General features: G+C 54.6%; 1 protein-coding gene across 2 annotated transcripts in view; it reads left to right on the forward strand.

The window, feature by feature from the left end:
- Positions 1-3,246: 3,246 nt before the first annotated feature.
- Positions 3,247-27,700, forward strand: part of pnpla2 (patatin-like phospholipase domain containing 2) — a 52,585-nt gene continuing 28,131 nt past the window's right edge. Inside the window, exon 1 of one of the 2 annotated variants that reach the window (XM_060914470.1) lies at positions 3,247-3,707. In XM_060914470.1, coding sequence (XP_060770453.1) covers positions 3,521-3,707 — 187 coding nt within the window. In that variant the 5' untranslated portion in view covers positions 3,247-3,520. Of the gene's footprint in view, positions 3,708-20,565; positions 21,112-27,700 lie in introns of those variants that run through there. The other variant, XM_060914469.1, reaches the window with a different exon arrangement.

The raw sequence follows: 27,700 nt of genomic DNA on the forward strand, positions 1-27,700 counted from the left end.
ACAGATTGTGTACAAATGGAGGAAATTCAAGACCATTGTTACCCTTCCCAGGAGTGGTTGACCAACAAAGATCACTCCAAGAGCAAGGCGTGTAATAGTCGGCGAGATCACAAAGGACCCCAGGGTAACTTCTAAGCAACTGAAGGCCTCTCTCACATTGGCTAATGTTAATGTTCATGAGTCCACCATCAGGAGAACACTGAACAACAATGGTGTGCATGGCAGGGTTGCAAGGAGAAAGCCACTGCTCTCCAAAAAGAACATTGCTGCTCATCTGCAGTTTGCTAAAGATCACGTGGACAAGCCAGAAGGCTATTGGAAAAATGTTTTGTGAATGGATGAGACCAAAATAGAACTTTTTGGTTTAAATGAGAAGTGTTATGTTTGGAGAAAGGAAAACACTGCATTCCAGCATAAGAATCTTATCCCATCTGTGAAACATGGTGGTGGTAGCATCATGGTTTGGGCCTGTTTTGCTGCATCTGGGCCAGGACGGCTTGCCATCGTTGATGGAACAATGAATTCTGAATTATACCAGTGAATTCTAAAGGAAAATGTCAGGACTTCTGTCCATGAAGTGAATCTTAAGAGAAGGTGGGTCATGCAGCAAGACAACGACCCTAAGCACACAAGTCGTTCTACCAAAGAATGATTAAAGAAGAATAAAGTTAATGTTTTGGAATGGCCAAGTCAAAGTCCTGACCTTAATCCAATCGAAATGTTGTGGAAGGACCTGAAGCGGGCAGTTCATGTGAGGAAACCCACCAACATCCCAGAGTTGAAGCTGTTCTGTACGGAGGAACGGGCTAAAATTCCTCCAAGCCGGTGTGCAGGACTGATCAACAGTTACCGGAAATGTTTAGTTGCAGTTATTGCTGCACAAGGGGGTCACGCCAGATACTGAAAGCAAAGGTTCACATACTTTTGCCACTCACAGATATGTAATATTGGATCATTTTCCTCAATAAATAAATGACCAAGTATAATATTTTTGTCTCATTTGTTTAACTGGGTTCTCTTTATCTACTTTTAGGACTTGTGTGAAAATCTGCTGATATGTTTGGTCATATTTATGCAGAAATATAGAAAATTCTAAAGGGTTCACAAACTTTCAAGCACCACTGTATATTTCCAAATAAAAACGTACTTTTCTCTCCACACATTTTTAATTAGCTCTTCAAAAACAAATCACAAAGGTTTCTTCTCCCATCAAGCCAGGCTACACACATACATACATACATACATACATACATATATATATATATATATATATATATATATATATATATATATATATATATACACACATGCACACTGGCCACTTTATTAGGAACACCCATCCACCTGCATTTTTATGCAGTTATCTAATCAGCCAGTCTTTTGACAGCAGCACAATGCATAACGTCATGCAGATACAAATCAAGAGCTTCAGATAATGTTAGCTTCAAACATCAGAATGGGAAATATTGTGATCTCTGTGACTTGACTTTGGCATGGGTGTTGGTGCCAGATGGACTGGTTTGAATATTTCAAAAACTGCTGATCTCCTGCGGTTTTCACCCCACAACAGTCTCTAGAGTTTACACAGAATGGTGTGTAAAAAAAAACCCAAAAAGCACTGAGTGAGCGACAGTTCTGTGGGTGGAAACACCTTGTTGATAAGAGAGGTCAGAGGAAAATGGCCAGATTGGTTTGAGCTGTCAGAAAGGACATAGTAACTCATATAATCACTCTTGACAACCGTGGTGAGCAGAAAAGCATCTCAGCATGCAACAGCAGAAGACCACATTGGGTTCTGCAGCCAAGAACAGGAATCCTAGAATCGAGAACAAGTTCCTATTAAAGAGTGTGTATGTGTGTGTGATCCATCCATCCATTATCTGTAGCTGCTTTATCCTGTTCTACAGGGTCGCAGGCAAGCTGGAGCCTATCCCAGCTGACTATGGGCGAAAGGCGGGGTACACCCTGGACAAGTCGCCAGGTCATCACAGGGCTGACACACAGACAACCATTCACACTCACATTCACACCTACGCTCAATTTAGAGTCACCAGTTAACCTAACCTGCATGTCTTTGGACTGTAGGGGAAACCGGAGCACCCAAACACGAAGAGAACATGCAAACTCCACACAGAAAGGCCCTCGAACCTGGGACCTTCTTGCCGTGAGGCGAAAGTGCTAACCACAGCACCACTGTGCCGCCCTGTATTAGCTCTACTAGCCTAGCTCCTGTTCTAATTGTTGAAATAAGCTTACAACTTCTTTTTTTAAAAGTTGGAACACTGGACTTATTAGCTAATATGTGACATGAATGTAGTATTAGAAGAAGAAACCTTTATTTGTCACATGCACACTTCAAGCACAGTGAAATTCATCCTCTGCATTTAACCCATCTGAAGCAGTGAACACACACGCACACACCCAGAGCAGTGGGTAGCCACACTACAGCGCCCGGGGAGCAGTTAGGGGTTTGGTGCCTTGCTCAAGGGCACTTCAGCCCAAGTTAACCTAACTGCATGTCTTTGGACTGCAGGGGAAACCCACACGGACACGAAGAGAGTATGCAAACTCCACACTGAAAGGCCCTCGCCAGCCGCTGGGCTCGAACCCCAAACCTTCTTGCTGTGAGGCAACCGTGCTAACCACTTACACCATTAATGATTGGGCTGAGATGATGCTATTGGCACGGTGGTGTAGGGGTTGGTACGGTCGCCTCACAGCAAGAAGGTTCCGGGTTCGAACCCAGCAGCTGGCGAGGGTCTTTCTGTGTGGAGTCTGCGTGGGTTTCCTCCGGTTTCCCAAAGACATGCAGTTAGGTTAATGTGGGACGGCCTTGGGATGAGGTGCCCTTGGGCGCTGTCGCTTCAGCTGGGTTAAATGCAGAGGATGAATTTCACTGTACTTGATGTCTTTATCAGGGACATCCTCTACACGAGTCCTCTGAGAGAGAGAGGGAGAGAACGTTCTCTATCCACATCACAGTATTTACTGTTCTTTTGGTCAAAGTTCTTTTTGTTTTGTTTTTTTTAGTAACGATACAACATGACGTCATACTTCATTCTGGGGAAGGCTTTTGCAGGGACAGCTCGGGAGGGTTTCTGTCCTTGATCTGTGATTGGTCGAGGCGGAATCGAATCCAAGCAGTTAATTGGACAGTACGGAGGCGGACACGCCTATTTCTCGAAACCGACAGTTGCGATGGAAACAGCGCGAGCGCTGTTATTTAAACGACTGCTTTGTACAAACGTCGTGAAAACACACAGAGCACCAAGAGGAGGAAGTTTACGACACTTTCTTGTTTTTAAGTTACTGAAGTGAAGTGAGAGAGAGAGGTAGCCGGGTGACGTGTTTATTTCTGGTGGTCGGCGGTCACCAAAAAACAAAACAAAAAGCGTTTGTGGCTGTAAACAGCGGCGCTTTGAGAGGAAGCGGCCGGCCGGCAGGTCGAGCTGAGTGTCCGGTAAATGGAGCAGTGAAGTTTGCACTGACTTCCCTTTGACTTGTCCGCATCCTGTCCGTCATGTTTCCGCTGGACTCGCCGTGGAGCATTTCATTTTCCGGTTGTGGCTTCCTCGGGGTTTACCATATTGGAGTGGCGAGCTGTCTGCAGCAGCAAGCGCCTTTCCTCGTCGAGAACGCCGAGCAGATCTACGGAGCCTCTGCAGGAGCTTTAGTCGCTGCAGCGGTGGTCAGCGGGGCTCAGCTCGGTAAACCGCTCCTCTCACAGCACCTGGACCAGATAAGAGCGGTCTCTAACGCACAGCCTCCTCACGCCGGTAGATTAAAGCGGTCTCTAACGCGCAGCCTCCTCACGCCGGTAGATCAGAGCGGTCTCTAACGCACAGCCTCCTCACGCCGGTAGATTAAAGCGGTCTCTAACGCGCAGCCTCCTCACGCCGGTAGATCAGAGCGGTCTCTAACGCACAGCCTCCTCACGCCGGTAGATTAAAGCGGTCTCTAACGCACAGCCTCCTCACGCCGGTAGATTAAAGCGGTCTCTAACGCACAGCCTCCTCACGCCGGTAGATCAGAGCGGTCTCTAACGCACAGCCTCCTCACGCCGGTAGATCAGAGCGGTCTCTAACGCACAGCCTCCTCACGCCGGTAGATCAGAGCGGTCTCTAACGCACAGCCTCCTCACGCCGGTAGATCAGAGCGGTCTCTAACGCACAGCCTCCTCACGCCGGTAGATTAGAGCGGTCTCTAACGCACAGCCTCCTCACGCCGGTAGATCAGAGCGGTCTCTAACGCACAGCCTCCTCACGCCGGTAGATTAAAGCGGTCTCTAACGCACAGCCTCCTCACGCCGGTAGATTAGAGCGGTCTCTAACGCACAGCCTCCTCACGCCGGTAGATTAGAGCGGTCTCTAACGCACAGCCTCCTCACGCCGGTAGATTAGAGCGGTCTCTAACGCACAGCCTCCTCACGCCGGTAGATCAGAGCGGTCTCTAACGCACAGCCTCCTCACGCCGGTAGATTAAAGCGGTCTCTAACGCGCAGCCTCCTCACGCCGGTAGATCAGAGCGGTCTCTAACGCACAGCCTCCTCACGCCGGTAGATTAGAGCGGTCTCTAACGCACAGCCTCCTCACGCCGGTAGATTAAAGCGGTCTCTAACGCACAGCCTCCTCACGCCGGTAGATTAGAGCGGTCTCTAACGCGCAGCCTCCTCACGCCGGTAGATCAGAGCGGTCTCTAACGCACAGCCTCCTCACGCCGGTAGATCAGAGCGGTCTCTAACGCACAGCCTCCTCACGCCGGTAGATTAAAGCGGTCTCTAACGCACAGCCTCCTCACGCCGGTAGATTAAAGCGGTCTCTAACGCACAGCCTCCTCACGCCGGTAGATTAGAGCGGTCTCTAACGCACAGCCTCCTCACGCCGGTAGATCAGAGCGGTCTCTAACGCACAGCCTCCTCACGCCGGTAGATTAGAGCGGTCTCTAACGCACAGCCTCCTCACGCCGGTAGATTAAAGCGGTCTCTAACGCACAGCCTCCTCACGCCGGTAGATTAGAGCGGTCTCTAACGCACAGCCTCCTCACGCCGGTAGATCAGAGCGGTCTCTAACGCACAGCCTCCTCACGCCGGTAGATTAGAGCGGTCTCTAACGCACAGCCTCCTCACGCCGGTAGATCAGAGCGGTCTCTAACGCGCAGCCTCCTCACGCCGGTAGATTAAAGCGGTCTCTAACGCACAGCCTCCTCACGCCGGTAGATTAGAGCGGTCTCTAACGCACAGCCTCCTCACGCCGGTAGATTAGAGCGGTCTCTAACGCACAGCCTCCTCACGCCGGTAGATTAGAGCGGTCTCTAACGCACAGCCTCCTCACACCGGTAGATCAGAGCGGTCTCTAACGCACAGCCTCCTCACGCCGGTAGATCAGAGCGGTCTCTAACGCGCAGCCTCCTCACGCCGGTAGATTAAAGCGGTCTCTAACGCACAGCCTCCTCACGCCGGTAGATTAGAGCGGTCTCTAACGCACAGCCTCCTCACGCCGGTAGATTAGAGCGGTCTCTAACGCACAGCCTCCTCACGCCGGTAGATCAGAGCGGTCTCTAACGCACAGCCTCCTCACGCCGGTAGATTAGAGCGGTCTCTAACGCACAGCCTCCTCACGCCGGTAGATTAGAGCGGTCTCTAACGCACAGCCTCCTCACGCCGGTAGATTAGAGCGGTCTCTAACGCACAGCCTCCTCACGCCGGTAGATTAGAGCGGTCTCTAACGCACAGCCTCCTCACGCCGGTAGATTAGAGCGGTCTCTAACGCACAGCCTCCTCACGCCGGTAGATTAGAGCGGTCTCTAACGCACAGCCTCCTCACGCCGGTAGATTAGAGCGGTCTCTAACGCACAGCCTCCTCACGCCGGTAGATTAGAGCGGTCTCTAACGCACAGCCTCCTCACGCCGGTAGATTAGAGCGGTCTCTAACGCACAGCCTCCTCACGCCGGTAGATCAGAGCGGTCTCTAACGCACAGCCTCCTCACGCCGGTAGATTAGAGCGGTCTCTAACGCACAGCCTCCTCACGCCGGTAGATTAGAGCGGTCTCTAACGCACAGCCTCCTCACGCCGGTAGATCAGAGCGGTCTCTAACGCACAGCCTCCTCACGCCGGTAGATTAAAGCGGTCTCTAACGCACAGCCTCCTCACGCCGGTAGATTAGAGCGGTCTCTAACGCACAGCCTCCTCACGCCGGTAGATCAGAGCGGTCTCTAACGCGCAGCCTCCTCACGCCGGTAGATCAGAGCGGTCTCTAACGCGCAGCCTCCTCACGCCGGTAGATTAAAGCGGTCTCTAACGCACAGCCTCCTCACGCCGGTAGATCAGAGCGGTCTCTAACGCACAGCCTCCTCACGCCGGTAGATCAGAGCGGTCTCTAACGCACAGCCTCCTCACGCCGGTAGATCAGAGCGGTCTCTAACGCGCAGCCTCCTCACGCCGGTAGATTAAAGCGGTCTCTAACGCGCAGCCTCCTCACGCCGGTAGATTAAAGCGGTCTCTAACGCACAGCCTCCTCACGCCGGTAGATAAGAGCGGTCTCTAACGCACAGCCTCCTCACGCCGGTAGATTAAAGCGGTCTCTAACGCACAGCCTCCTCACGCCGGTAGATTAGAGCGGTCTCTAACGCACAGCCTCCTCACGCCGGTAGATTAGAGCGGTCTCTAACGCACAGCCTCCTCACGCCGGTAGATCAGAGCGGTCTCTAACGCACAGCCTCCTCACGCCGGTAGATTAAAGCGGTCTCTAACGCACAGCCTCCTCACGCCGGTAGATTAAAGCGGTCTCTAACGCACAGCCTCCTCACGCCGGTAGATTAGAGCGGTCTCTAACGCACAGCCTCCTCACGCCGGTAGATCAGAGCGGTCTCTAACGCACAGCCTCCTCACGCCGGTAGATCAGAGCGGTCTCTAACGCACAGCCTCCTCACGCCGGTAGATCAGAGCGGTCTCTAACGCGCAGCCTCCTCACGCCGGTAGATCAGAGCGGTCTCTAACGCGCAGCCTCCTCACGCCGGTAGATTAAAGCGGTCTCTAACGCACAGCCTCCTCACGCCGGTAGATTAGAGCGGTCTCTAACGCACAGCCTCCTCACGCCGGTAGATTAAAGCGGTCTCTAACGCACAGCCTCCTCACGCCGGTAGATAAGAGCGGTCTCTAACGCACAGCCTCCTCACGCCGGTAGATTAGAGCGGTCTCTAACGCACAGCCTCCTCACGCCGGTAGATTAGAGCGGTCTCTAACGCACAGCCTCCTCACGCCGGTAGATCAGAGCGGTCTCTAACGCGCAGCCTCCTCACGCCGGTAGATTAAAGCGGTCTCTAACGCACAGCCTCCTCACGCCGGTAGATTAGAGCGGTCTCTAACGCACAGCCTCCTCACGCCGGTAGATTAAAGCGGTCTCTAACGCACAGCCTCCTCACGCCGGTAGATAAGAGCGGTCTCTAACGCACAGCCTCCTCACGCCGGTAGATTAAAGCGGTCTCTAACGCACAGCCTCCTCACGCCGGTAGATCAGAGCGGTCTCTAACGCACAGCCTCCTCACGCCGGTAGATTAGAGCGGTCTCTAACGCACAGCCTCCTCACGCCGGTAGATAAGAGCGGTCTCTAACGCACAGCCTCCTCACGCCGGTAGATAAGAGCGGTCTCTAACGCACAGCCTCCTCACGCCGGTAGATTAAAGCGGTCTCTAACGCACAGCCTCCTCACGCCGGTAGATTAGAGCGGTCTCTAACGCACAGCCTCCTCACGCCGGTAGATTAGAGCGGTCTCTAACGCACAGCCTCCTCACGCCGGTAGATCAGAGCGGTCTCTAACGCGCAGCCTCCTCACGCCGGTAGATTAGAGCGGTCTCTAACGCACAGCCTCCTCACGCCGGTAGATTAAAGCGGTCTCTAACGCACAGCCTCCTCACGCCGGTAGATAAGAGCGGTCTCTAACGCACAGCCTCCTCACGCCGGTAGATTAAAGCGGTCTCTAACGCACAGCCTCCTCACGCCGGTAGATTAGAGCGGTCTCTAACGCACAGCCTCCTCACGCCGGTAGATTAGAGCGGTCTCTAACGCACAGCCTCCTCACGCCGGTAGATCAGAGCGGTCTCTAACGCACAGCCTCCTCACGCCGGTAGATTAGAGCGGTCTCTAACGCGCAGCCTCCTCACGCCGGTAGATCAGAGCGGTCTCTAACGCACAGCCTCCTCACGCCGGTAGATTAAAGCGGTCTCTAACGCACAGCCTCCTCACGCCGGTAGATCAGAGCGGTCTCTAACGCACAGCCTCCTCACGCCGGTAGATCAGAGCGGTCTCTAACGCACAGCCTCCTCACGCCGGTAGATCAGAGCGGTCTCTAACGCGCAGCCTCCTCACGCCGGTAGATTAAAGCGGTCTCTAACGCGCAGCCTCCTCACGCCGGTAGATTAGAGCGGTCTCTAACGCACAGCCTCCTCACGCCGGTAGATTAAAGCGGTCTCTAACGCACAGCCTCCTCACGCCGGTAGATTAGAGCGGTCTCTAACGCACAGCCTCCTCACGCCGGTAGATTAGAGCGGTCTCTAACGCGCAGCCTCCTCACGCCGGTAGATTAAAGCGGTCTCTAACGCGCAGCCTCCTCACGCCGGTAGATCAGAGCGGTCTCTAACGCACAGCCTCCTCACGCCGGTAGATCAGAGCGGTCTCTAACGCACAGCCTCCTCACGCCGGTAGATCAGAGCGGTCTCTAACGCACAGCCTCCTCACGCCGGTAGATCAGAGCGGTCTCTAACGCACAGCCTCCTCACGCCGGTAGATCAGAGCGGTCTCTAACGCACAGCCTCCTCACGCCGGTAGATTAGAGCGGTCTCTAACGCACAGCCTCCTCACGCCGGTAGATTAAAGCGGTCTCTAACGCACAGCCTCCTCACGCCGGTAGATAAGAGCGGTCTCTAACGCACAGCCTCCTCACGCCGGTAGATTAAAGCGGTCTCTAACGCACAGCCTCCTCACGCCGGTAGATTAGAGCGGTCTCTAACGCACAGCCTCCTCACGCCGGTAGATTAGAGCGGTCTCTAACGCACAGCCTCCTCACGCCGGTAGATCAGAGCGGTCTCTAACGCACAGCCTCCTCACGCCGGTAGATTAGAGCGGTCTCTAACGCACAGCCTCCTCACGCCGGTAGATCAGAGCGGTCTCTAACGCACAGCCTCCTCACGCCGGTAGATCAGAGCGGTCTCTAACGCACAGCCTCCTCACGCCGGTAGATTAGAGCGGTCTCTAACGCACAGCCTCCTCACGCCGGTAGATCAGAGCGGTCTCTAACGCACAGCCTCCTCACGCCGGTAGATCAGAGCGGTCTCTAACGCACAGCCTCCTCACGCCGGTAGATTAGAGCGGTCTCTAACGCACAGCCTCCTCACGCCGGTAGATAAGAGCGGTCTCTAACGCACAGCCTCCTCACGCCGGTAGATAAGAGCGGTCTCTAACGCACAGCCTCCTCACGCCGGTAGATTAAAGCGGTCTCTAACGCACAGCCTCCTCACGCCGGTAGATTAGAGCGGTCTCTAACGCACAGCCTCCTCACGCCGGTAGATTAGAGCGGTCTCTAACGCACAGCCTCCTCACGCCGGTAGATCAGAGCGGTCTCTAACGCGCAGCCTCCTCACGCCGGTAGATTAAAGCGGTCTCTAACGCACAGCCTCCTCACGCCGGTAGATTAGAGCGGTCTCTAACGCACAGCCTCCTCACGCCGGTAGATTAAAGCGGTCTCTAACGCACAGCCTCCTCACGCCGGTAGATAAGAGCGGTCTCTAACGCACAGCCTCCTCACGCCGGTAGATTAAAGCGGTCTCTAACGCACAGCCTCCTCACGCCGGTAGATCAGAGCGGTCTCTAACGCACAGCCTCCTCACGCCGGTAGATTAGAGCGGTCTCTAACGCACAGCCTCCTCACGCCGGTAGATAAGAGCGGTCTCTAACGCACAGCCTCCTCACGCCGGTAGATAAGAGCGGTCTCTAACGCACAGCCTCCTCACGCCGGTAGATTAAAGCGGTCTCTAACGCACAGCCTCCTCACGCCGGTAGATTAGAGCGGTCTCTAACGCACAGCCTCCTCACGCCGGTAGATTAGAGCGGTCTCTAACGCACAGCCTCCTCACGCCGGTAGATCAGAGCGGTCTCTAACGCGCAGCCTCCTCACGCCGGTAGATTAAAGCGGTCTCTAACGCACAGCCTCCTCACGCCGGTAGATTAGAGCGGTCTCTAACGCACAGCCTCCTCACGCCGGTAGATTAAAGCGGTCTCTAACGCACAGCCTCCTCACGCCGGTAGATAAGAGCGGTCTCTAACGCACAGCCTCCTCACGCCGGTAGATTAAAGCGGTCTCTAACGCACAGCCTCCTCACGCCGGTAGATTAGAGCGGTCTCTAACGCACAGCCTCCTCACGCCGGTAGATCAGAGCGGTCTCTAACGCACAGCCTCCTCACGCCGGTAGATCAGAGCGGTCTCTAACGCACAGCCTCCTCACGCCGGTAGATTAGAGCGGTCTCTAACGCGCAGCCTCCTCACGCCGGTAGATTAAAGCGGTCTCTAACGCACAGCCTCCTCACGCCGGTAGATCAGAGCGGTCTCTAACGCACAGCCTCCTCACGCCGGTAGATTAGAGCGGTCTCTAACGCACAGCCTCCTCACGCCGGTAGATCAGAGCGGTCTCTAACGCACAGCCTCCTCACGCCGGTAGATCAGAGCGGTCTCTAACGCACAGCCTCCTCACGCCGGTAGATTAGAGCGGTCTCTAACGCACAGCCTCCTCACGCCGGTAGATCAGAGCGGTCTCTAACGCACAGCCTCCTCACGCCGGTAGATTAAAGCGGTCTCTAACGCACAGCCTCCTCACGCCGGTAGATTAGAGCGGTCTCTAACGCACAGCCTCCTCACGCCGGTAGATTAGAGCGGTCTCTAACGCACAGCCTCCTCACGCCGGTAGATTAGAGCGGTCTCTAACGCACAGCCTCCTCACGCCGGTAGATTAAAGCGGTCTCTAACGCACAGCCTCCTCACGCCGGTAGATCAGAGCGGTCTCTAACGCACAGCCTCCTCACGCCGGTAGATCAGAGCGGTCTCTAACGCACAGGCTCCTCACGCCGGTAGATCAGAGCGGTCTCTAACGCACAGCCTCCTCACGCCGGTAGATTAAAGCGGTCTCTAACGCACAGCCTCCTCACGCCGGTAGATCAGAGCGGTCTCTAACGCACAGCCTCCTCACGCCGGTAGATTAGAGCGGTCTCTAACGCACAGCCTCCTCACGCCGGTAGATCAGAGCGGTCTCTAACGCACAGCCTCCTCACGCCGGTAGATCAGAGCGGTCTCTAACGCACAGCCTCCTCACGCCGGTAGATTAGAGCGGTCTCTAACGCACAGCCTCCTCACGCCGGTAGATCAGAGCGGTCTCTAACGCACAGCCTCCTCACGCCGGTAGATCAGAGCGGTCTCTAACGCACAGCCTCCTCACGCCGGTAGATCAGAGCGGTCTCTAACGCACAGCCTCCTCACGCCGGTAGATCAGAGCGGTCTCTAACGCACAGCCTCCTCACGCCGGTAGATTAGAGCGGTCTCTAACGCACAGCCTCCTCACGCCGGTAGATCAGAGCGGTCTCTAACGCACAGCCTCCTCACGCCGGTAGATTAAAGCGGTCTCTAACGCACAGCCTCCTCACGCCGGTAGATTAGAGCGGTCTCTAACGCGCAGCCTCCTCACGCCGGTAGATTAGAGCGGTCTCTAACGCGCAGCCTCCTCACGCCGGTAGATCAGAGCGGTCTCTAACGCGCAGCCTCCTCACGCCGGTAGATCAGAGCGGTCTCTAACGCACAGCCTCCTCACGCCGGTAGATCAGAGCGGTCTCTAACGCACAGCCTCCTCACGCCGGTAGATTAAAGCGGTCTCTAACGCACAGCCTCCTCACGCCGGTAGATTAAAGCGGTCTCTAACGCACAGCCTCCTCACGCCGGTAGATAAGAGCGGTCTCTAACGCACAGCCTCCTCACGCCGGTAGATTAAAGCGGTCTCTAACGCACAGCCTCCTCACGCCGGTAGATTAGAGCGGTCTCTAACGCACAGCCTCCTCACGCCGGTAGATTAGAGCGGTCTCTAACGCACAGCCTCCTCACGCCGGTAGATCAGAGCGGTCTCTAACGCACAGCCTCCTCACGCCGGTAGATTAGAGCGGTCTCTAACGCACAGCCTCCTCACGCCGGTAGATCAGAGCGGTCTCTAACGCACAGCCTCCTCACGCCGGTAGATCAGAGCGGTCTCTAACGCACAGCCTCCTCACGCCGGTAGATTAGAGCGGTCTCTAACGCACAGCCTCCTCACGCCGGTAGATCAGAGCGGTCTCTAACGCACAGCCTCCTCACGCCGGTAGATTAGAGCGGTCTCTAACGCACAGCCTCCTCACGCCGGTAGATCAGAGCGGTCTCTAACGCACAGCCTCCTCACGCCGGTAGATTAGAGCGGTCTCTAACGCACAGCCTCCTCACGCCGGTAGATCAGAGCGGTCTCTAACGCACAGCCTCCTCACGCCGGTAGATTAGAGCGGTCTCTAACGCACAGCCTCCTCACGCCGGTAGATCAGAGCGGTCTCTAACGCACAGCCTCCTCACGCCGGTAGATTAGAGCGGTCTCTAACGCACAGCCTCCTCACGCCGGTAGATCAGAGCGGTCTCTAACGCACAGCCTCCTCACGCCGGTAGATTAAAGCGGTCTCTAACGCACAGCCTCCTCACGCCGGTAGATTAGAGCGGTCTCTAACGCACAGCCTCCTCACGCCGGTAGATTAGAGCGGTCTCTAACGCACAGCCTCCTCACGCCGGTAGATTAGAGCGGTCTCTAACGCACAGCCTCCTCACGCCGGTAGATTAAAGCGGTCTCTAACGCACAGCCTCCTCACGCCGGTAGATTAGAGCGGTCTCTAACGCGCAGCCTCCTCACGCCGGTAGATTAGAGCGGTCTCTAACGCGCAGCCTCCTCACGCCGGTAGATTAGAGCGGTCTCTAACGCACAGCCTCCTCACGCCGGTAGATTAGAGCGGTCTCTAACGCACAGCCTCCTCACGCCGGTAGATCAGAGCGGTCTCTAACGCACAGCCTCCTCACGCCGGTAGATCAGAGCGGTCTCTAACGCACAGCCTCCTCAGGCCGGTAGATTAAAGCGGTCTCTAACGCACAGCCTCCTCACGCCGGTAGATTAGAGCGGTCTCTAACGCACAGCCTCCTCACGCCGGTAGATTAGAGCGGTCTCTAACGCACAGCCTCCTCACGCCGGTAGATCAGAGCGGTCTCTAACGCACAGCCTCCTCACGCCGGTAGATCAGAGCGGTCTCTAACGCACAGCCTCCTCACGCCGGTAGATTAGAGCGGTCTCTAACGCACAGCCTCCTCACGCCGGTAGATCAGAGCGGTCTCTAACGCACAGCCTCCTCACGCCGGTAGATCAGAGCGGTCTCTAACGCACAGCCTCCTCACGCCGGTAGATCAGAGCGGTCTCTAACGCACAGCCTCCTCACGCCGGTAGATCAGAGCGGTCTCTAACGCACAGCCTCCTCACGCCGGTAGATTAGAGCGGTCTCTAACGCACAGCCTCCTCACGCCGGTAGATCAGAGCGGTCTCTAACGCACAGCCTCCTCACGCCGGTAGATTAAAGCGGTCTCTAACGCACAGCCTCCTCACGCCGGTAGATTAGAGCGGTCTCTAACGCGCAGCCTCCTCACGCCGGTAGATTAGAGCGGTCTCTAACGCGCAGCCTCCTCACGCCGGTAGATCAGAGCGGTCTCTAACGCACAGCCTCCTCACGCCGGTAGATCAGAGCGGTCTCTAACGCACAGCCTCCTCACGCCGGTAGATCAGAGCGGTCTCTAACGCACAGCCTCCTCACGCCGGTAGATCAGAGCGGTCTCTAACGCACAGCCTCCTCACGCCGGTAGATCAGAGCGGTCTCTAACGCACAGCCTCCTCACGCCGGTAGATTAAAGCGGTCTCTAACGCACAGCCTCCTCACGCCGGTAGATTAAAGCGGTCTCTAACGCACAGCCTCCTCACGCCGGTAGATAAGAGCGGTCTCTAACGCACAGCCTCCTCACGCCGGTAGATTAAAGCGGTCTCTAACGCACAGCCTCCTCACGCCGGTAGATTAGAGCGGTCTCTAACGCACAGCCTCCTCACGCCGGTAGATTAGAGCGGTCTCTAACGCACAGCCTCCTCACGCCGGTAGATCAGAGCGGTCTCTAACGCACAGCCTCCTCACGCCGGTAGATTAGAGCGGTCTCTAACGCACAGCCTCCTCACGCCGGTAGATCAGAGCGGTCTCTAACGCACAGCCTCCTCACGCCGGTAGATCAGAGCGGTCTCTAACGCACAGCCTCCTCACGCCGGTAGATTAGAGCGGTCTCTAACGCACAGCCTCCTCACGCCGGTAGATCAGAGCGGTCTCTAACGCACAGCCTCCTCACGCCGGTAGATTAGAGCGGTCTCTAACGCACAGCCTCCTCACGCCGGTAGATCAGAGCGGTCTCTAACGCACAGCCTCCTCACGCCGGTAGATTAGAGCGGTCTCTAACGCACAGCCTCCTCACGCCGGTAGATCAGAGCGGTCTCTAACGCACAGCCTCCTCACGCCGGTAGATTAGAGCGGTCTCTAACGCACAGCCTCCTCACGCCGGTAGATCAGAGCGGTCTCTAACGCACAGCCTCCTCACGCCGGTAGATCAGAGCGGTCTCTAACGCACAGCCTCCTCACGCCGGTAGATCAGAGCGGTCTCTAACGCGCAGCCTCCTCACGCCGGTAGATCAGAGCGGTCTATAACGCACAGGCTCCTCACGCCGGTAGATCAGAGCGGTCTCTAACGCACAGCCTCCTCACGCCGGTAGATTAAAGCGGTCTCTAACGCACAGCCTCCTCACGCCGGTAGATTAGAGCGGTCTCTAACGCGCAGCCTCCTCACGCCGGTAGATTAGAGCGGTCTCTAACGCACAGCCTCCTCACGCCGGTAGATTAGAGCGGTCTCTAACGCACAGCCTCCTCACGCCGGTAGATTAGAGCGGTCTCTAACGCGCAGCCTCCTCACGCCCGTAGATTAGAGCGGTCTCTAACGCACAGCCTCCTCACGCCGGTAGATTAGAGCGGTCTCTAACGCGCAGCCTCCTCACGCCCGTAGATCAGAGCGGTCTCTAACGCACAGCCTCCTCACGCCGGTAGATTAGAGCGGTCTCTAACGCACAGCCTCCTCACGCCGGTAGATTAAAGCGGTCTCTAACGCACAGCCTCCTCAGGCCGGTAGATTAGAGCGGTCTCTAACGCACAGCCTCCTCACGCCGGTAGATTAGAGCGGTCTCTAACGCACAGCCTCCTCACGCCGGTAGATTAAAGCGGTCTCTAACGCGCAGCCTCCTCACGCCCGTAGATTAGAGCGGTCTCTAACGCCCAGCCTCCTCACGCCGGTAGATTACAGCGGTCTCTAACGCGCAGCCTCCTCACGCCCGTAGATCAGAGCGGTCTCTAACGCACAGCCTCCTCACGCCGGTAGATCAGAGCGGTCTCTAACGCACAGCCTCCTCACGCCGGTAGATCAGAGCGGTCTCTAACGCACAGCCTCCTCACGCCGGTAGATCAGAGCGGTCTCTAACGCACAGCCTCCTCACGCCGGTAGATCAGAGCGGTCTCTAACGCACAGCCTCCTCACGCCGGTAGATCAGAGCGGTCTCTAACGCACAGCCTCCTCACGCCCGTAGATTAGAGCGGTCTCTAACGCGCAGCCTCCTCACGCCGGTAGATTAGAGCGGTCTCTAACGCGCAGCCTCCTCACGCCGGTAGATTAGAGCGGTCTCTAACGCGCAGCCTCCTCACGCCGCTAGAATAGAGCGGTCTCTAACGCGCAGCCTCCTCACGCCGGTAGATTAGAGCGGTCTCTAACGCACAGCCTCCTCACGCCGGTAGATTAGAGCGGTCTCTAACGCGCAGCCTCCTCACGCCGGTAGATTAGAGCGGTCTCTAACGCGCAGCCTCCTCACGCCGGTAGATTAAAGCGGTCTCTAACGCACAGCCTCCTCACGCCGGTAGATCAGAGCGGTCTCTAACGCACAGCCTCCTCACGCCGGTAGATCAGAGCGGTCTCTAACGCACAGCCTCCTCACGCCCGTAGATTAGAGCGGTCTCTAACGCACAGCCTCCTCACGCCGGTAGATTAAAGCGGTCTCTAACGCGCAGCCTCCTCACGCCCGTAGATTAGAGCGGTCTCTAACGCACAGCCTCCTCACGCCGGTAGATTAGAGCGGTCTCTAACGCACAGCCTCCTCACGCCGGTAGATCAGAGCGGTCTCTAACGCGCAGCCTCCTCACGCCGGTAGATCAGAGCGGTCTCTAACGCACAGCCTCCTCACGCCGGTAGATCAGAGCGGTCTCTAACGCGCAGCCTCCTCACGCCGGTAGATTAAAGCGGTCTCTAACGCACAGCCTCCTCACGCCGGTAGATTAAAGCGGTCTCTAACGCACAGCCTCCTCACGCCGGTAGATTAAAGCGGTCTCTAACGCACAGCCTCCTCACGCCGGTAGATTAGAGCGGTCTCTAACGCACAGCCTCCTCACGCCGGTAGATCAGAGCGGTCTCTAACGCACAGCCTCCTCACGCCCGTAGATCAGAGCGGTCTCTAACGCACAGCCTCCTCACGCCGGTAGATCAGAGCGGTCTCTAACGCACAGCCTCCTCACGCCGGTAGATCAGAGCGGTCTCTAACGCACAGCCTCCTCACGCCGGTAGATCAGAGCGGTCTCTAACGCACAGCCTCCTCACGCCGGTAGATTAAAGCGGTCTCTAACGCACAGCCTCCTCACGCCGGTAGATTAAAGCGGTCTCTAACGCACAGCCTCCTCACGCCGGTAGATCAGAGCGGTCTCTAACGCGCAGCCTCCTCACGCCGGTAGATCAGAGCGGTCTCTAACGCGCAGCCTCCTCACGCCGGTAGATTAGAGCGGTCTCTAACGCACAGCCTCCTCACGCCGGTAGATTAGAGCGGTCTCTAACGCACAGCCTCCTCACGCCGGTAGATTAGAGCGGTCTCTAACGCACAGCCTCCTCACGCCGGTAGATCAAAGCGGTCTCTAACGCACAGCCTCCTCACGCCGGTAGATCAGAGCGGTCTCTAACGCACAGCCTCCTCACGCCGGTAGATCAGAGCGGTCTCTAACGCACAGCCTCCTCACGCCGGTAGATCAGAGCGGTCTCTAACGCACAGCCTCCTCACGCCGGTAGATTAGAGCGGTCTCTAACGCACAGCCTCCTCACGCCGGTAGATTAGAGCGGTCTCTAACGCGCAGCCTCCTCACACCAGTGCTTAAACTGGCTTTTGCAAGGATGAGGAGCCCTTCTTCACTCCCAGTGGTCAATATCTCTCAAAACATTTTTATTTACGGGTTGTTTTACAATCAGGGAACAAAGTTTGTGTCACAGGGGTCCGAAATTCAAATTGATTCAAACTGGTTCTTGCACTAGTTTAAGTGAAGGACAAGTTAAAGAACAGATTTCAGCTAATTTTTTGACGTGTGTGTGGTAGTTTTGTGTAATCTGATATAAGATAATGAAGATTAAGTGTAGCTTTAAGCAGGGCTGGGAGAAACAAATGAAGTGATTCTCGGAGAGGACTTTTTTTTTTTGACAATTCAGAATCCACTACTTCCATAGTGCTTTTAAATATAAGGCTTTGTGTTAGTTCTCATCTCATCTCATTATCTGTAGCCGCTTTATCCTGTTCTACAGGGTTGCGAGCAAGTTGGAGCCTATCTCAGCTGACTACGGGTGAAAGGCGGGGTACACCCTGGACAAGTCGCCAGGTCATCACAGGGCTGACACATAGACACAGACAACCATTCACACTCACATTCACACCTACGCTCAATTTAGAGTCACCAGTTAACCTAACCTGCATGTCTTTGGACTGTAGGGGAAACCGGAGCACCCAAACACGAAGAGAACATGCAAACTCCACACAGAAAGGCCCTCGAACCTGGGACCTTCTTGCCGTGAGGCGAAAGTGCTAACCACAGCACCACTGTGCCTCCCTGTATTAGCTCTACTAGCCTAGCTCCTGTTCTAATTGTTGAAATAAGCTTACAACTTCTTTTTTTAAAAGTTGGAACACTGGACTTATTAGCTAATATGTGACATGAATGTAGTATTAGAAGAAGAAACCTTTATTTGTCACATGCACACTTCAAGCACAGTGAAATTCATCCTCTGCATTTAACCCATCTGAAGCAGTGAACACACACGCACACACCCAGAGCAGTGGGTAGCCACACTACAGCGCCCGGGGAGCAGTTAGGGGTTTGGTGCCTTGCTCAAGGGCACTTCAGCCCAAGTTAACCTAACTGCATGTCTTTGGACTGCAGGGGAAACCCACACGGACACGAAGAGAGTATGCAAACTCCACACTGAAAGGCCCTCGCCAGCCGCTGGGCTCGAACCCCAAACCTTCTTGCTGTGAGGCGACCGTGCTAACCACTTACACCATTAATGATTGGGCTGAGATGATGCTATTGGCACGGTGGTGTAGTGGTTGGTACGGTCGCCTCACAGCAAGAAGGTTCCGGGTTCGAACCCAGCAGCTGGCGAGGGTCTTTCTGTGTGGAGTCTGCGTGGGTTTCCTCCGGTTTCCCAAAGACATGCAGTTAGGTTAATGTGGGACGGCCTTGGGATGAGGTGCCCTTGGGCGCTGTCGCTTCAGCTGGGTTAAATGCAGAGGATGAATTTCACTGTACTTGATGTCTTTATCAGGGACATCCTCTACACCAGTGGTTCTCAACCGGGGGGGGCGCGCCTCCCTGGTGGGGCGCGGAGGTACTCCAGGGGGGTCGCGAGTAGGCTTCATGTATGGAGGAAAAAAAAAATCTGGGGCTAACAGGCTATAGTAGCTAAGCAGATGCAACACATTTACCCATGTCAAAATGCAGAACATTGGACTATTACATACAAATCAATACTATTATAAAATCTATCATCAATCTATCATAAAATCTTGTGTGTGTGGCCGCATCAGTCGGGGGAACTGTGATATGTTCCCAAGCCTTGCAGACTTTATCAGTAATGCAGGCACTTCCCACGATTTCTCATCTGTCTTTCAAGCAGCGTCAGAGCACCTGTCGGTAATGAGAAAACAGTTTGCGGCATACTTCACAGAGGATTATCGCTCTTTTGCGTGGGTTCGAGATCCATTTGTGTGTACTGCTGACGAACTTCCAGTTGACATGCAGGAACAGCTTATTGAGCTGAAGAGTGACAGTAGACTTAAGGCAGTCTTCACCTCATGCCCTCTTTCGACATTCTGGGCAGCATTGATGCAGGAGTACCCGCAACTGTGTGACGTAGCCTTGAAACTGCTCATCCCATTTGCATCGACCTACTTGTGTGAGGCAGGATTTTCAAAAATGACTGCGCTCAAAACGAAATATCGCAATCGTGCGCAAATTGAGGATGACTTGAGACTGTGCTTGTCAAACATTTCGCCAAGAATCGAGGATCTTTGTAAGGCAAAGCAGGCTCAGGTCTCGCATTAACGCAAATGCAGATCACAAAGGCACAGTAAAAAGTAAAACTTAAATTCACACCTGGTCCCAATTCCCAATGATATCAATAGCCAGCTAATGATAAGCCTAATAAAATACCTAATAAAAACACTAATAATAATAATAATAATAATAATAATAATAATAATAATGATGCCTATTAATAATAATAGCAGCATAATAATAATAATAATAATATCAACAACCAACAACAGCAATAATAATAATAATAATAGGCCTAATAATAATAATAATAATGCCTGAAAGAACATAAGTCTTGTACTACTGCCAACAGCTTAGTAATGATAATAGGCCATAATAATAATAATTATAATTATAATAATGCCCGAAAGCAGATTAGAAATGTGGTGCTACTGCCAATTATAACAATAGCCTAATAATGATAATAGGCCTATGTATTTCTATGGAATGGATAATGCTACTACTGCTGGTACTGCTACTACTACTACTACTACTAATAATAATGATAATGATGATAATAATAATAATAATAATAATAATAATCTAGCCCAGGGCTATCTATCTATCTATCTATCTATCTATCTATCTATCTATCTATCGGTCAATATAAGGTGCTGTAGGTCGGGTGGCGTCACTGCGGGTGAGTGTGTTTGGGGGGGGGGGGGGGATGGGGGCGGGGCGAGAAGAGGGGCCCCCCAACTGCAATGAACCAGCTTTGGTGGGGCCCAGGTTGCAAAAGGTTGAGAACCCCTGCTCTACACGAGTCCTCTGAGAGAGAGAGAGAGAGAGAGAGAGAGAGAGAACGTTCTCTATCCACATCACAATATTTACTGTTCTTTTGGTCAAAGTTCTTTTTGTTTTGTTTTGTTTTTAGTAACGATACAACATGACGTCATACTTCATTCTGGGAAAGGCTTTTGCAGGGACAGCTCGGGAGGGTTTCTGTCCTTGATCTGTGATTGGTCGAGGCGGAATCGACTCCAAGCAGTTAATTGGACAGTACGGAGGCGGACACGCCTATTTCTCGAAACCGACAGTTGCGATGGAAACAGCGCGAGCGCTGTTATTTAACCGACTGCTTTGTACAAACGTCGTGAAAACACACAGAGCACCAAGAGGAGGAAGTTTACGACACTTTCTTGTTTTTAAGTTACTGAAGTGAAGTGAGAGAGAGAGGTAGCCGGGTGACGTGTTTATTTCTGGTGGTCGGCGGTCACCAAAAAACAAAACAAAAAGCGTTTGTGGCTGTAAACAGCGGCGCTCTGAGAGGAAGCGGCCGGCCGGCAGGTCGAGCTGAGTGTCCGGTAAATGGAGCAGTGAAGTTTGCACTGACTTCCCTTTGACTTGTCCGCATCCTGTCCGTCATGTTTCCGCTGGACTCGCCGTGGAGCATTTCATTTTCCGGTTGTGGCTTCCTCGGGGTTTACCATGTTGGAGTGGCGAGCTGTCTGCAGCAGCAAGCGCCTTTCCTCCTCGAGAACGCCGAGCAGATCTACGGAGCCTCTGCAGGAGCTTTAGTCGCTGCAGCGGTGGTCTGCGGGACTCAGTTCGGTAAACCGCTCCTCTCACAGCACCTGGACCAGATAAGAGCGGTCTGTAACGCACAGCCTCCTCACGCCGGTAGATTAAAGCGGTCTCTAACGCGCAGCCTCCTCACGCCGGTAGATTAAAGCGGTCTCTAACGCGCAGCCTCCTCACGCCGGTAGATTAAAGCGGTCTCTAACGCACAGCCTCCTCACGCCGGTAGATTAAAGCGGTCTCTAACGCACAGCCTCCTCACGCCGGTAGATCAGAGCGGTCTCTAACGCACAGCCTCCTCACGCCGGTAGATCAGAGCGGTCTCTAACGCACAGCCTCCTCACGCCGGTAGATTAAAGCGGTCTCTAACGCGCAGCCTCCTCACGCCGGTAGATTAAAGCGGTCTCTAACGCACAGCCTCCTCACGCCGGTAGATTAAAGCGGTCTCTAACGCGCAGCCTCCTCACGCCGGTAGATTAGAGCGGTCTCTAACGCACAGCCTCCTCACGCCGGTAGATTAGAGCGGTCTCTAACGCACAGCCTCCTCACGCCGGTAGATTAAAGCGGTCTCTAACGCACAGCCTCCTCACGCCGGTAGATTAGAGCGGTCTCTAACGCACAGCCTCCTCACGCCGGTAGATTAAAGCGGTCTCTAACGCACAGCCTCCTCACGCCGGTAGATTAAAGCGGTCTCTAACGCACAGCCTCCTCACGCCGGTAGATTAAAGCGGTCTCTAACGCACAGCCTCCTCACGCCGGTAGATTAAAGCGGTCTCTAACGCGCAGCCTCCTCACGCCGGTAGATTAGAGCGGTCTCTAACGCACAGCCTCCTCACGCCGGTAGATTAAAGCGGTCTCTAACGCGCAGCCTCCTCACGCCCGTAGATTAAAGCGGTCTCTAACGCGCAGCCTCCTCACGCCGGTAGATTAGAGCGGTCTGTAACGCGCAGCCTCCTCACGCCCGTAGATTAAAGCGGTCTCTAACGCGCAGCCTCCTCACGCCGGTAGATCAGAGCGGTCTCTAACGCGCAGCCTCCTCACGCCGGTAGATTAGAGCGGTCTCTAACGCACAGCCTCCTCACGCCCGTAGATTAAAGCGGTCTCTAACGCACAGCCTCCTCACGCCGGTAGATTAAAGCGGTCTCTAACGCGCAGCCTCCTCACGCCGGTACATCAGAGCGGTCTCTAACGCACAGCCTCCTCACGCCGGTAGATTAAAGCGGTCTCTAACGCACAGCCTCCTCACGCCGGTAGATTAAAGCGGTCTCTAACGCGCAGCCTCCTCACGCCGGTAGATTAGAGCGGTCTCTAACGCACAGCCTCCTCACGCCCGTAGATTAAAGCGGTCTCTAACGCGCAGCCTCCTCACGCCGGTAGATTAAAGCGGTCTCTAACGCGCAGCCTCCTCACGCCGGTACATCAGAGCGGTCTCTAACGCACAGCCTCCTCACGCCGGTAGATTAAAGCGGTCTCTAACGCACAGCCTCCTCACGCCGGTAGATTAAAGCGGTCTCTAACGCACAGACTCCTCACGCCGGTAGATTAGAGCGGTCTCTAACGCACAGCCTCCTCACGCCGGTAGATCAGAGCGGTCTCTAACGCACAGCCTCCTCACGCCGGTAGATCAGAGCGGTCTCTAACGCGCAGCCTCCTCACGCCGGTAGATCAGAGCGGTCTCTAACGCGCAGCCTCCTCACGCCGGTAGATTAGAGCGGTCTCTAACGCACAGCCTCCTCACGCCGGTAGATCAGAGCGGTCTCTAACGCACAGCCTCCTCACGCCGGTAGATTAGAGCGGTCTCTAACGCACAGCCTCCTCACGCCGGTAGATTAAAGCGGTCTCTAACGCACAGCCTCCTCACGCCGGTAGATCAGAGCGGTCTCTAACGCACAGCCTCCTCACGCCGGTAGATTAAAGCGGTCTCTAACGCACAGCCTCCTCACGCCGGTAGATTAAAGCGGTCTCTAACGCGCAGCCTCCTCACGCCGGTAGATCAGAGCGGTCTCTAACGCACAGCCTCCTCACGCCGGTAGATCAGAGCGGTCTCTAACGCGCAGCCTCCTCACGCCGGTAGATTAGAGCGGTCTCTAACGCACAGCCTCCTCACGCCGGTAGATCAGAGCGGTCTCTAACGCACAGCCTCCTCACGCCGGTAGATCAGAGCGGTCTCTAACGCGCAGCCTCCTCACGCCGGTAGATTAGAGCGGTCTCTAACGCACAGCCTCCTCACGCCGGTAGATCAGAGCGGTCTCTAACGCACAGCCTCCTCACGCCGGTAGATCAGAGCGGTCTCTAACGCACAGCCTCCTCACGCCGGTAGATTAAAGCGGTCTCTAACGCACAGCCTCCTCACGCCGGTAGATTAAAGCGGTCTCTAACGCGCAGCCTCCTCACGCCGGTAGATTAGAGCGGTCTCTAACGCACAGCCTCCTCACGCCGGTAGATCAGAGCGGTCTCTAACGCGCAGCCTCCTCACGCCGGTAGATTAGAGCGGTCTCTAACGCACAGCCTCCTCACGCCGGTAGATCAGAGCGGTCTCTAACGCGCAGCCTCCTCACGCCGGTAGATTAAAGCGGTCTCTAACGCGCAGCCTCCTCACGCCGGTAGATTAGAGCGGTCTCTAACGCACAGCCTCCTCACGCCCGTAGATTAAAGCGGTCTCTAACGCACAGCCTCCTCACGCCGGTAGATTAAAGCGGTCTCTAACGCGCAGCCTCCTCACGCCGGTACATCAGAGCGGTCTCTAACGCACAGCCTCCTCACGCCGGTAGATTAAAGCGGTCTCTAACGCACAGCCTCCTCACGCCGGTAGATTAAAGCGGTCTCTAACGCGCAGCCTCCTCACGCCGGTAGATTAGAGCGGTCTCTAACGCACAGCCTCCTCACGCCCGTAGATTAAAGCGGTCTCTAACGCGCAGCCTCCTCACGCCGGTAGATTAAAGCGGTCTCTAACGCGCAGCCTCCTCACGCCGGTACATCAGAGCGGTCTCTAACGCACAGCCTCCTCACGCCGGTAGATTAAAGCGGTCTCTAACGCACAGCCTCCTCACGCCGGTAGATTAAAGCGGTCTCTAACGCACAGACTCCTCACGCCGGTAGATTAGAGCGGTCTCTAACGCACAGCCTCCTCACGCCGGTAGATCAGAGCGGTCTCTAACGCACAGCCTCCTCACGCCGGTAGATCAGAGCGGTCTCTAACGCGCAGCCTCCTCACGCCGGTAGATCAGAGCGGTCTCTAACGCGCAGCCTCCTCACGCCGGTAGATTAGAGCGGTCTCTAACGCACAGCCTCCTCACGCCGGTAGATCAGAGCGGTCTCTAACGCACAGCCTCCTCACGCCGGTAGATTAGAGCGGTCTCTAACGCACAGCCTCCTCACGCCGGTAGATTAAAGCGGTCTCTAACGCACAGCCTCCTCACGCCGGTAGATCAGAGCGGTCTCTAACGCACAGCCTCCTCACGCCGGTAGATTAAAGCGGTCTCTAACGCACAGCCTCCTCACGCCGGTAGATTAAAGCGGTCTCTAACGCGCAGCCTCCTCACGCCGGTAGATCAGAGCGGTCTCTAACGCACAGCCTCCTCACGCCGGTAGATCAGAGCGGTCTCTAACGCGCAGCCTCCTCACGCCGGTAGATTAGAGCGGTCTCTAACGCACAGCCTCCTCACGCCGGTAGATCAGAGCGGTCTCTAACGCACAGCCTCCTCACGCCGGTAGATCAGAGCGGTCTCTAACGCGCAGCCTCCTCACGCCGGTAGATTAGAGCGGTCTCTAACGCACAGCCTCCTCACGCCGGTAGATCAGAGCGGTCTCTAACGCACAGCCTCCTCACGCCGGTAGATCAGAGCGGTCTCTAACGCACAGCCTCCTCACGCCGGTAGATTAAAGCGGTCTCTAACGCACAGCCTCCTCACGCCGGTAGATTAAAGCGGTCTCTAACGCGCAGCCTCCTCACGCCGGTAGATTAGAGCGGTCTCTAACGCACAGCCTCCTCACGCCGGTAGATCAGAGCGGTCTCTAACGCGCAGCCTCCTCACGCCGGTAGATTAGAGCGGTCTCTAACGCACAGCCTCCTCACGCCGGTAGATCAGAGCGGTCTCTAACGCGCAGCCTCCTCACGCCGGTAGATTAAAGCGGTCTCTAACGCGCAGCCTCCTCACGCCGGTAGATTAGAGCGGTCTCTAACGCACAGCCTCCTCACGCCCGTAGATTAAAGCGGTCTCTAACGCACAGCCTCCTCACGCCGGTAGATTAAAGCGGTCTCTAACGCGCAGCCTCCTCACGCCGGTACATCAGAGCGGTCTCTAACGCACAGCCTCCTCACGCCGGTAGATTAAAGCGGTCTCTAACGCACAGCCTCCTCACGCCGGTAGATTAAAGCGGTCTCTAACGCGCAGCCTCCTCACGCCGGTAGATTAGAGCGGTCTCTAACGCACAGCCTCCTCACGCCCGTAGATTAAAGCGGTCTCTAACGCGCAGCCTCCTCACGCCGGTAGATTAAAGCGGTCTCTAACGCGCAGCCTCCTCACGCCGGTACATCAGAGCGGTCTCTAACGCACAGCCTCCTCACGCCGGTAGATTAAAGCGGTCTCTAACGCACAGCCTCCTCACGCCGGTAGATTAAAGCGGTCTCTAACGCACAGACTCCTCACGCCGGTAGATTAGAGCGGTCTCTAACGCACAGCCTCCTCACGCCGGTAGATCAGAGCGGTCTCTAACGCACAGCCTCCTCACGCCGGTAGATCAGAGCGGTCTCTAACGCGCAGCCTCCTCACGCCGGTAGATCAGAGCGGTCTCTAACGCGCAGCCTCCTCACGCCGGTAGATTAGAGCGGTCTCTAACGCACAGCCTCCTCACACCGGTAGATCAGAGCGGTCTCTAACGCACAGCCTCCTCACGCCGGTAGATCAGAGCGGTCTCTAACGCACAGCCTCCTCACGCCGGTAGATTAGAGCGGTCTCTAACGCGCAGCCTCCTCACGCCAGTGCTTAAACTGGCTTTTGTAAGGATGGGGAGCCCTTCTTCACTCCCAGTGGTCAATATCTCTCAAAACATTTTTATTTACGGGTTGTTTTACAATCAGGGAACAAAGTTTGTGTCACAGGGGTCCGAAATTCAAATTGATTCAAACTGGTTCTTGCACTAGTTTAAGTGAAGGACAAGTTAAAGAACAGATTTCAGCTAATTTTTTGACGTGTGTGTGGTAGTTTTGTGTAATCTGATATAAGATAATGAAGATTAAGTGTAGCTTTAAGCAGGGCTGGGAGAAACAAATGAAGTGATTCTCGGAGAGGACTTTTTTTTTTTTGACAATTCAGAATCCACTACTTCCATAGTGCTTTTAAATATAAGGCTTTGTGTTAGTTCTCATCTCATCTCATTATCTGTAGCCGCTTTATCCTGTTCTACAGGGTCGCAGGCAAGCTGGAGCCTATCCCAGCTGACTACGGGCGAAAGGCGGGGTACACCCTGGACAAGTCACCAGGTCATCACAGGGCTGACACACAGACAACCATTCACATTCACACCTACGGTCAATTTAGAGTCACCAGTTAACCTAACCTGCATGTCTTTGGACTGTGGGGGAAACCGGAGCACCCGGAGGAAACCCACGCAGACACGGGGAGAACATGCAAACTCCGCACAGAAAGGCCCTCGCCGGCCACGGGGCTCGAACCCAGGACCTTCTTGCTGTGAGGCGACAGCGCTAACCACTACACCACCGTGCCACCCACCATAAATCTACATCAATCAAATCAATTGTTTGCTAAACTCACTTACATGTCACAACATCAAACCGCATATCAGCAATAGCCAGTCATTACAATTTAATTTACAACTTTCCAAATAGGGCGATACGGTGGTGTAGTGGTTAGCGCTGTCGCTTCACAGCAAGAAGGTCCAGGTTCAAGCCCCGTGTCCGGTGAGGGCCTTTCTGTGCAGAGTTTGCATGTTGTCCGTGTGGGTTTCCTCCGGGTGCTCCACAGTCCAAAGACATGCAGGTTAGGTTAACTGGTGACTCTATTGCCGCTTTTCCACTACCAACGCGGCTGAGTCGGGCTGAGCCGTGCCGTGCTGAGTCGAGCTGAGCGGGGCTGTTGGAGTTGCATTTCGACTACAACCGCACTGAACCGTGCTGGCTGGAAGTGGGTGGACACATTGGGTGGAGTTAGCGAAAGTGGGTGGACGTCACGTAATGTCGTTAGGCGGCGCAAACAGTGACATCAGTGATTTTTTAAGCGGTAGTTTCACGACCCGGATAGTAAACAATAAACATGAAGATATGAAGTTTATTTTGTCGTGTTGAAAAACTCACGTTTTTCATACGAAATACATCACGGATCTGAGTGACATACTGTATGTTCTGATATTTCATTCTGATGTCGCTCCCAGTGTTTTCCCACTGATTTGACGTGCTTTGTCAAAATGGTGAACCGGTTCAAAATTAAAATTCTTTTGATTAACTTGCGTGTAATTTATTTTATTTTTGGTGTGTGTGTGTACACAATGAACGTTACACACTGGTGTGAAGAGATCAAATTTATCTTCTCGTGTTGAAAAATATTTCACTCATTCATGTCACTCACTCATGGAATATAGTCATCACTCGAAGATAAGCCTCATA

This window comes from Neoarius graeffei, chromosome 2 (assembly GCF_027579695.1).
Source record: "Neoarius graeffei isolate fNeoGra1 chromosome 2, fNeoGra1.pri, whole genome shotgun sequence".
Lineage (NCBI taxonomy): Eukaryota > Metazoa > Chordata > Actinopteri > Siluriformes > Ariidae > Neoarius > Neoarius graeffei.